This window comes from Mucor mucedo (genome assembly GCF_025094135.1).
Source record: "Mucor mucedo strain NRRL 3635 chromosome Unknown EV154scaffold_33, whole genome shotgun sequence".
Taxonomy (NCBI): Eukaryota; Fungi; Mucoromycota; class Mucoromycetes; order Mucorales; family Mucoraceae; genus Mucor; species Mucor mucedo.
The window spans coordinates 101,738-112,119 of record NW_026252317.1 but is presented as its reverse complement, the minus strand read 5'-3'; the positions used below and the strand labels follow the sequence as shown (position 1 = coordinate 112,119).

Genomic DNA, 10,382 nt, shown 5'->3' with positions numbered 1-10,382 from the left:
AGTAAAGTGTTTGACAGTCTGCTTTTTCTCTCTTTACTAAGTTTAGATCCTTCTTGTTTTGCAGCCATTTTAAGAGTTACTGTGAAAATGGGGGGAGGGGTTGGGCTTAGAATAAGCTTTAATTTTGGGCGGATACCCAATTTGTCCACTGTCAGGTAAGGCCAATTAAAAAATCTAAAATGAGCAGACAGGTCATGCTCTGTGCTCCATTGATTTTACCTACTTTTTTTGTTCCACAGCTATGGTCTATAGTGGCTTTAACAGTGTATTCTCAAGCCACCATTACGTAATATATAGCATATATTCGGATCTGACAAAGTGTCTGCAGGCACTTTACCGATGATGTCAATTATAGATTGAGCTAATTGTCTCTTTAACGATAAGAAATAAAGTCGTGGATTGAATCAGGGGCACTCTGGGATAAATAGCTCGATCCAGATACTTATTCTCAACGAAGCTAGTGTAACTGATTGGTGAAATCAGATCACCATTTTTTGTCAATAATATGTTCATGTATCAAATGACTGGATCAGGAAAGGAGAAAAAGCCTTTTTTTTTTCTTTTTTTTTTCTATGGAGAACTGAGAAGCTTGTATACCCGTTGATAGGTGTTCTTGTGTAAATTACTATACGCCGTTTGGGGAAATAAGTGATTAATCCAGTCTTTCTTTAATACACGTGTGCATCTTTATTTTTTTAACTGAATAGCTCTTTCTCTCTTTAAAGCATAATGTATATGCATTGAATTGATTCGCAGCATTGTATTATGAAAAAAACCAAGAAAAGCTTGTTTTTTTTAAGCAAAAAAAAGGATATAAGAGAAATTTCTCTGATCTTGTGAAACCTCGCACCTTAAAAGTATAAAAAGAATTGAGTGAGATTTGATCTGTTTATTTGTGTATATGGTAACAAAATAAAATGATTAGGTGAGGTATGGACATGAATATGTAAGCATTAGGACTATTTGTAATTTTCGCAGCCACATGCGTCTTTGATAGTTTTGGGCTTTGATATAATAATAATAATGCGTTCAAAGTGTAGCCCAATCACTAGAATTGAATTTGAAACACCCCATGTGGATTCATTGGTTATTTAATTAAAATTGCAGATACACAAAAAACGGCGTTCGAACCCCCCATTACCCCCCCCCCCCCCTTCCCACTACTTCTCTCTTGGCGACTCTAAATCTGTACCACACCACGCTCGTTTTTATATTTATTTTTGGACCTTAATTCCACATACTCCTTTAACTCCTTTCCTTCTTTCTTTCTCTCTTTTTCATCTTCTTTTTTTTTTTATATATATATTTTCCACTTAAAATGCCACCTAACACGGCATCAGATATATTGTCAGAATCAACACGCCCTTTGATAACACAAGACAAGTTTCAGGAACTTATAAAGGGAGGTGACAAAGTATTCATATACGAGTCAAAGGTATACAAGGTCAACAACTTTATTGAAAAGCATCCTGGTGGATCAGCAGCTATCGCAAGTGCTCTTGGTAGGGATGTCACTGATGAGATTCGTTCCATGCATCCCCCAAAGGTTTATGAAAAGATGATCAACTTGTATTATTTGGGTGACTATATGCCAGATATCTCTACGCGAAAGTTGGCGACCAAGCCAAAAAAGACACAACAAAAAACTGAACAACCAGTGCTTGAATTGTCTTGGGAAGGAGGAATGAGCGTAAAAGCATACGACGATGCCATTGAAGATTTACATAAACATCACGCAAAAGATCTTGTCGAAGACTCTAAAGCTCAGCAGGACCTGGACAATATGAAAATTAGAGAAGCATATCGCTCGTTGGAACAAGAAATACACTCGCGCGGATTATTTGAATGTAATTATTATAAATATGCTAAAGAAGGTTGCCGATATACTACTTTACTCTTTTTGTCCCTGTGGTTCACTTTACACGGTACTCAAACATGGCATTATATGGCTGGTGCCGCTTTTATGGCGGCTTTCTGGCATCAACTAGTGTTTACTGCTCATGATGCTGGTCATAATGGTATTACGGGTAAAGTGGAAATTGATCATATCATCGGTGTCATCATTGCGGATTTTATTGGTGGTCTCAGTATCGGATGGTGGAAACATAGTCATAATGTTCATCATATTGTAACAAATCACCCTGAACACGATCCCGATATTCAACATTTACCCTTTTTCGCCATCACAAACAAATTCTTCAACAACCTTTACTCAACATATCACAAGCGCGTTCTTCCGTTTGATGCCGCTGCAAGATTCTTTGTTAGTTACCAACATTATTTATATTATCTCGTATTATCATTTGGTAGATTCAATTTGCATCGGTTGTCTTTTGTGTATCTTTTGACCGAAAAAAATGTTCGTAACAGAAAACTGGAACTATCTGGTATCACCGTCTTCTTTATCTGGTTTGGTACCTTATTATCGTACCTTCCCACTTGGAAAATCCGTGTGGCCTATATTTTTGTTTCATATATGCTTACATTCCCCCTTCATGTACAAATTACTCTATCTCACTTTGGTATGTCTACCGAAGACAAAGGTCCCAATGAATCTTTCCCTGCCAAAATGTTGCGTACAACCATGGACGTTGATTGTCCAGAATGGCTGGATTGGTTCCACGGTGGTCTTCAATACCAAGCCGTTCATCATTTATTCCCCAGAATCCCACGACACAACCTTCGCGAATGTGTGCCTCTTGTTCGCCAGTTCTGTAAAGACGTCGGCCTTCATTATTACATGTACAATTTCTCAACCGGTAACGGCGTTGTTCTTGGTGGTCTCAAATCTGTCGCTGACCAAGTTACCTTCATGAAAGAAGTGGCGAAAAACAATGCCGAAATATGGTCTGGCGAGAAACATCATACTCATTAGTACTCTATATGCACTCACATACACAATAAAAAAAAAATCCCTGTATTATATTTTTCTTAAAAAAAAACTTGCCATAAATTTTATTTTTAGACTATTTTTTATCGGATTACCACTCCAAACAATTAACCACTTGAACTTAAATTCTACCGAAAAAGAAACAAATATATTGTGTTCAATTCGGTCCTTTTGTGTACCTTATACCAAGGTTTTAATTGCAACTATTTAGCCGTTTGTTACAGTCCATAAACACGGACCGTTTACTTGCATCCCTTCATAGTAAATCCGTACCGCTTTATTTATCCTTCCATCGTTTCTCGGTTCATAAATATTCCTGAGTGCGATCAAAGGGTTTACTTTTATCCTGCCACTAGACAATGAAGCAATACCATCAAATACACAAAACAAACAAAAAGGAAGGACCATGTCCACAAAACCTCCTTTGCTTCCTGTTACATGTTATTCATCAGGGATGCTTAAAACTCCCTGTCATTAAGGTCAAATACTTGGTATGCTGCTGCAGGACTTGTACCCTTTTTCACGTTGTACTACCTTACATGTCATGATAAATCCAGCAAGCGAACTCAACAGCCACAAATAAGCCATATGAAATTACTAACTATAGAACATAGCTTTTAATTTATTTTCATGAAAAAAAAAAGAATACTACCTGACCCATCTATCGATTGCAATGATCAAAAGCGAAATGTTGAGCTTCTGTTACTATTTTTAATTTGCCCGTTCAGCAATATCTCTAACAGACTTTCTACAAAAGTGCCGCTCGTCGGATGTAATATCCGAATGAACAATAAGCCCCTAAATCACAAGCTAACAAATACAATTTACACAAAAAAATACTCGCCATATTTTTAGTAATCCTGAAAACAGCATTAAAAATGAGACAATACAAGTGATAGTTTATTTTTTGACATACAAATTGCAATATATCTTTAGATAGTTACAGGAGCTTTTGCTAAAACCAGTATGACATTTTTACCCCTCCAGGCTATGTCTATATGAGGTTTTCTTCCGGTTATATCATTTGATTCAGCTATCTCATCATAATCTGCCCATTGAAGCCCTTGTTTCTCGTTTTCCCAATTAAAGGTATAGTATTGAACCTTTTTAACATTGATAGTGATTTTCGTCAGCTTTTGGTGATAAAAGAAACAAAGTTTTAAAATTGCAATTTCGAACACAGATCCATTTAATGTAAAAGTGCTCAATAGAGGACACGATTGTAAAATAAATTCCATCACTTGATTTGCTTGAAGCATGTCGGGAGCTGTGGCGGATAAAATAGTGAGCGACAGAGACTGAATTCTGGTTCTTGTTATAGGTATCATGATTATGTTTTCGGTTGCATCGAAACAAATACCATCTACGAACACTTCCAAAAGTGATGGTAACATTTGAAACAATTCGATTAGTGCACAATGGTGCATGGTGCACTTTATCTTTAAATTACTTAAAGAACAGAAGCGTTGAGACAAACCGGACAAAATAGACTGTAATGTTATGCCATTTTTTAAATCCAAATTTCCCGATTTGATGTTCAGGTAGCATATAGTTTTTGCCTGTTTCGATACACCTGCGTGTTGCAGCTGTGCTTCAATCGATTCCATCGCATTTGTATATAGATAAAGATGCTCTAATCTCCCCTTTTTTTTATCCATTGCGTTCATGATTGACTTTGTGATTGGGTAAAGGGAAGCGTGATATTCCTTGATATCTGACATTTTGCTAATGATGGTGAGTATTGGGTTTTCAAATTCACGGATTTCAGGTAAGTACGCGGAACTCTGCTTAAATATTATTTCGGTCGATCTATATTTACAGCCCATGTAAAGCAGCCATTTTATCAATGTATTTTCCAATTCACCATTAATATCATAGATGCCTGCTGAACATAAAACAAAAAAGTCAATAGAAATTTTTTCGACGGTACTTTCTGTCTCTCGTGCAATCACTACATCGCTGCTGTTTACAATTGACTTCTCGTCTGCACTAGTGGGCACCGTTTTTATAAATTCATTAGAAATGGATGTACAGTGCGCATCTATAACTTTCAACTTGGCTGCACCAGTATGTAATTCTTCCATGTCATCCAGATCTAGCACAGCATACATAAGTTTTAAATGATGAAGTGAAGGAGCACTTTTTAAGTGTTTAATTAATTTCTTGACAACCGGATGAACCTTCAATACTGTTGCCTTAAGAAAACTGTTGTCAACGTGTATTTGATCAAAGTTGATACAGAGATAAGTTAAATTGGGTAGTAACGTCGATTCAAGTAGCATTGTCATAAACGGAAACCTTTCTAGGCCAATATCAATTCTCTCGAATTGGTTCCATCTTTTAAATTCTCGATGATACATATGTGGTTGTAGGAAATCTTTAATCGAAATATCTGTTGCCATGAGTTGTTCTTCAGAGCGTACGTTTTCCACCCAAGACAAATTTTTTACATTTGGAAATAGCTTCGGCATTGATAAAATAGAAAATATATCAATTTCACAGCCTTTGATTGTCAAATCATTAACAAAACACCCAAAAGATCGCTTTTCGTCAAACAAATCAGTAGCCCTGTTAAAGCTGTCGATATTGCTTAAATTGAGCTTCTTGTAAAGGATGTTCTCCGTGATGACCATATACCAATTCTTACACACAAGAGTGCACTCGAGCCTGTCTTTTATGGTGAGTTTTAAAAAAACCAGTATAAGGGTTTCTGCTGAAAGTTTAATCATAAAAAAAAATTTTGGGAGCAAAAGAAAATAAAAAATAAAATATGGTCAATGAGGACTTATATATCTATGAACATGGAAACAATAATGATTACCAACTTTAGTATCAATCATTGCTTGATATATATTATGACCACGTCAAATCAAAAGAGCACTTGTTATATTAATCTTATCATTTGTGTACAGCTAATATTATTAACAACTTGATTTTTGATCAGTTGTTTTAATTTGGGATACTTTTGAACACATAAACTCCATTTAAACCTGTTTTTATAAGTAATAAGCCAGATGTGAAAGTAAGTTTTCCGGTTTACAGTTATCTTTTTTGATTATCAATATCTCATACAGGGAACATACAGGTATGTGGCTGTATCACCCGCTAGAAGCTCAGGATCTGTAACTTCAATAACGTTTCGTTTCATATCAAAGATTGCATAAAAACAATTTAATAAATATTTTGACACAATAAACTGTTTTTTTATTTTTCTACTGGGGCTTTTTTCAAGTCAAGCACAACATTTTTAGAGATCCATGCAATGTCAACATGCAACTTTTTTCCAGTAACATCATTTGTTTCGACTTGATTATTGTAGTCAGTCCATTGTATTCCTTGCTTTCCATCCTTCCAAGGAAAATTATAGTATTGAACGCCTGTAACATCGATAGTGATATTCTTTAGTTTTTCATGTTGTAAGAAATATAGCCTCAGCATTCCAATATTTGACGACAGTATATCCCCCTTTAGCGTAAAATCAGCTAGAAGAGTGCATGATTGTAATATGAACTCCATAACTTGGTTAAGCTGAAGCATGGTACTGTTGGTTTCACAATTAATGCCGACACTTAAAGACTGAACTTGGCACTTTGGTATAGGCATCACGGGTACGTTTTCATTTTCATCAAAATTAACATAATCCAAAGTCAAAATTCGAAGTGCAGGTAAAGCTTGAAACAATTCAGCCAGTGCACAAGGATGTATAGTACATCTTAACTCCAAATTGATTAAAGACTGAAAATTTTGTGACAAACCAGACAAGATGGACTTCAGTGTCGGGCTGTTTTTCAACAACATAGAATATGACGTGATGCTCAGGCGACTTATAGTTTCTGCTTGTTTTGATACACCTGCATGTTGCAACTGTGTTTCAATCGATTCTATCACATTTGTTAATAGATGCAAATGTTCTAGTCTTCCTTTTGTTTCATCAATTGCGTCCATTGCGTCCATGATTGACTTTGTGATTGGGTAAAGCGAGCAGTCATATTCCTTGATATCTGACATTTTGCCAATGATGGTGAGTATTGGGTTTTCAAATTCAGGGACCTCAGGCAAGAATATGTAATGCTGTTTAAATGTTATTTCAGCCGAGTTATATTTGCAGCCAATGTAAAGCAGCCATTTTATCATTGTATCTTTCAATCCATTATGTATGTCATGAATTCCTGATGAATTTGAAGCATAAAAATCAAAAGAAACTTTCTCGACGGCACTTGCTGTCTCTTGTGCAATCACTACACCATTGCTGTCCAGAATTGACTTTCCGTCCTCGCCGATTGACATCGTTTTCATAGATTCACTGTAAATGGATGTACAATACGTCTTAATTGTTTTCAACATAGGTAAACATGTATGTAGCTCTTCCAAGTCATCCAAATCTAACACAGCATTATTAAGTTCCAAAAAATTAAGTGAAGGAGCACTTTTTAAATTTTTGATTAAAGTCTTGACAATCAGTACTGTTGCTTTAAATAAATTCTCGCCAATGTGCAATTGTTCGAAGTCGATACAAAGATAAGTTAAATTAGGTAGTAATGTCGATTCAAGTAGCATTGTCATAAACGGAAACCTTATTAGGCCAATATCGATTCTCTCGAATTGGTTCCATCTTTTAAATTCTCGGTGATACACATGTGGTGATAGAAAATCCTCGATTGAAATATCAGTTGCAATGCGTCGTTCTTCAGAGCGTATGTTTTCCTCCCAAGACAAATTTTTTACACTTGGAAATAGCTTTGGCATTGATAAAATAGAAAATATATCAATTTCACAGCCCTTGATTGTCAAATCATTAACAAAACACCCAAAAGATCGCTTTTCGTCAAACAAATCAAAAGCTTTGTTAAAGCTGTCGATATTGCTAAAGTTGAGTTTCTTGTAAAGGATGTTCTCCGTGATGACCGTATACCAATTCTTACACACAAGAATGCACTCGAGCCTGTCTTTTACGGTAAGTTTTAAAAAAACCAGTATAAGGGTTTCTGCTGGAAGTTTAATCATAGAAAAAAATTATGGGGCAAAAGAAAAAAAACAAGATTAAAAAAATGATGGCTATAAATAAGAAAAAATGTGATCAATGATAGTTATACATCTATGAACATCAAAACAAAAATGTTCACCAACTTTGGTATTAATTATTGCTTGATTATAATAAATATTTTAAGGTTACGTCCAACGAATAGAGCGCTTATTATGTTAGTCTTATCATTCGTGTACAGCTAATATTATGAGCACCTTGATTAACTTGGTTTTTGATCAGTTGTTTTAATTTGGGATTCTTTTGAACACATAAACTCCATTTAAACCTGTTTTTATAAGTAGTAAGCCAGATGTGAAAGTAAGTTTTCCGGTTTACAGTTATCTTTTTTGATTTCAATATCTCATACAGGGAACATACAGGTATGTGGCTGTATCACCCTAGAAGCTCAAGATCTTTAGCTTCAATAAAGTTTCGTTGCGTATCACAGATGGCATAACAAAAATTTATTAAATATTTAGACACAATAAACTAATTCTCTATTCTTCTACGGGGGCTTTTTCCAAGTCAAGTACAACATTTTTAGAGCTCCATGCAATATCAATATGCAACTTTTTTCCAGTAATATCATTTGTTTCGACTTGATTATTGTAGTCAGTCCACTGTATTCCTTGCTTTCCATCCTTCCAAGGAAAATTATAGTATTGAACGCCTGTAACATCGATAGTGATATTCTTTAGTTTTTCATGTTGTAAGAAATATAGCCTCAGCATTCCAATATTTGACGACAGTATATCCCCATTTAACGTAAAATCAGCTAGAAGAGTGCATGATTGTAATATGAACTCCATAACTTGGTTAAGCTGAAGCATGGTGGAGTTGGTTTTACAGTGAATGGTGACACTTAAAGACTGGACTTGACACTTTGGTATAGGCATCACGGGTACGTTTTCATTTTCATCAAAATTAACATGATCCAAAGTCAAAATTCGAAGTGCAGGTAAAGCTTGAAACAATTCAACCAGTGCACAAGGATGTATAGTACATATTAACTCCAAATTGATTAAAGACTGAAAATTTTGTGACAAACCAGACAAGATGGACTTCAGTGTCGGACCATTTTTCAACAGCATACTATATGACATCAAGCTCAGGCGACTTATAGTTTCTGCTTGTTTTGATACACCTACGTGTTGCAACTGTGTTTTAATCGATTCTATCACATGTGTACAAAGAAGCAAATATTCTAGTCTTCCTTTTGTTTCATCCTTTGCGTCCATTGCGTCCATGATTGACTTTGTGATTGGGTAAAGCGAGCAGTCATATTCCTTGATATTTGACATTTTGCTGATGATGGTGAGTATTGGGTTTTCAAATTCAGGGACCACAGGCAAGAATATGTATCGCTGCTTAAATATTATTTCAGCCGAGTTATATTTGCAGCCAATGTAAAGCAGCCATTTTATCATTGTATCTTTCAATCCATTATGTATGTCATGAATTGCTGGTGAATATGAAGCATAAAAATCGAAAGAAACTTTCTCGACGGTACTTGCTGTCTCTTGTGCAATCACTACACCATCGCTGTCCAGAATTGACTTTCCGTCCTCGCCGATTGACATCGTTTTCATAGATTCACTGTAAATGGATGTACAATACGTCTTAATTGCTTTCAACATAGGTAAACATGTATGTAGCTCTTCCATGTCGTCCAAATCTAACACAGCATTATAAAGTTCCAAAAAATTAAGTGAAGGAGCACTTTTTAAATTTTTGATTATTGTCTTGACAATCGGATGAACCTTCAGTACTGTTGCTTTAAATAAATTCTCGCCAATGTGCAATTGTTCGAAGTCGATACAGAGATAAGTTAAATTAGGTAGTAATGTCGATTCAAGTAGCATTGACATAAGCGGGAACCTTTCTAGACCAATAACAATTCTTTTGAAGTGGTTCCATTTTTTAAATTCTCGATGATACACATGTGGTGGTGGAAAATCCTTGATTGAAATATCTGTTGCTATGAGTTCTTTTTCAGAGCGTATGTTTTCCTCCCAAGACAAATTTTTTACATTTGGAAATAGCTTCGGCATTGATAAAATAGAAAATATATCAATTTCACAGCCTTTGATTGTCAAATCATTAACAAAACACCCGAAAGATCGCTTTTCGTCAAACAAATCAATAGCCTTGTTAAATCTGTCAATATTGCTAAAGTTGAGTTTCTTGTAAAGGATGTTCTCGGTGATGACGGTATACCAATTTCTACAAACAAGAATGCACTCGAGCCTATCTTCTACATCGAGTTGTGAAAAAAGTAGTATTAGGGTCTCTTTTGGAAGCTTATTCATAGAAAAAAAATGAGAAATTTGATATTTGATAGTGAAAAAGAAAGGCCCCTCCCTCCCCTCCCAACTTAATGTCATTAAAAAATTCTCGTCTGTAGATGATTGGCTTTCATTGCCAACCTCCGATAAGTTTATTTTCTACTAAATGGTAGACGGATGATAG

The 10,382-nt window shown here is 35.4% G+C and overlaps 4 protein-coding genes across 4 annotated transcripts; 1 reads left to right on the top strand and 3 right to left on the bottom strand.

Annotated features, from left to right (window-relative positions):
- Positions 1–919: 919 nt before the first annotated feature.
- Positions 920–2,943, top strand: EV154DRAFT_601600 (delta-6 fatty acid desaturase). Its single transcript, XM_051607240.1, has 2 exons — positions 920–930; positions 998–2,943. Exon 2 carries the CDS (start codon positions 1,319–1,321, stop codon positions 2,873–2,875), a length of 1,557 nt encoding a protein of 518 aa, XP_051458911.1. The 5' UTR covers positions 920–930; positions 998–1,318; the 3' UTR covers positions 2,876–2,943.
- An 838-nt stretch (positions 2,944–3,781) lies between these two features.
- Positions 3,782–4,541, bottom strand: EV154DRAFT_504626 (uncharacterized protein). Its single transcript, XM_051601080.1, has one exon. The coding sequence runs from the start codon at positions 4,495–4,497 to the stop codon at positions 3,823–3,825; it is 675 nt and encodes a 224-aa protein (XP_051458910.1). The 5' UTR covers positions 4,498–4,541; the 3' UTR covers positions 3,782–3,822.
- Positions 4,542–6,094: 1,553 nt separating this feature from the next.
- On the bottom strand, positions 6,095–7,894 carry EV154DRAFT_480223 (uncharacterized protein; the record flags this gene model as incomplete). Its single annotated transcript, XM_051598315.1, has 1 exon — positions 6,095–7,894. The coding sequence occupies one exon, from the start codon at positions 7,892–7,894 to the stop codon at positions 6,095–6,097; it is 1,800 nt and encodes a 599-aa protein (XP_051458909.1).
- Positions 7,895–8,342: 448 nt separating this feature from the next.
- EV154DRAFT_504623 (uncharacterized protein) lies at positions 8,343–10,375 on the bottom strand. Its single transcript, XM_051601079.1, has one exon. It carries the CDS (start codon positions 10,220–10,222, stop codon positions 8,411–8,413), a length of 1,812 nt encoding a protein of 603 aa, XP_051458908.1. The 5' UTR covers positions 10,223–10,375; the 3' UTR covers positions 8,343–8,410.
- Positions 10,376–10,382: the final 7 nt, after the last annotated feature.

Bases quoted from the DNA above. Each gene is read 5' to 3' on its own strand.
- EV154DRAFT_601600 (XM_051607240.1), top strand. From the start codon at position 1,319: ATGCCACCTAACACGGCATCAGATATATTGTCAGAATCAACACGCCCT.
- EV154DRAFT_504626 (XM_051601080.1), bottom strand. From the start codon at position 4,497: ATGGAATCGATTGAAGCACAGCTGCAACACGCAGGTGTATCGAAACAG.
- EV154DRAFT_504623 (XM_051601079.1), bottom strand. From the start codon at position 10,222: ATGAATAAGCTTCCAAAAGAGACCCTAATACTACTTTTTTCACAACTC.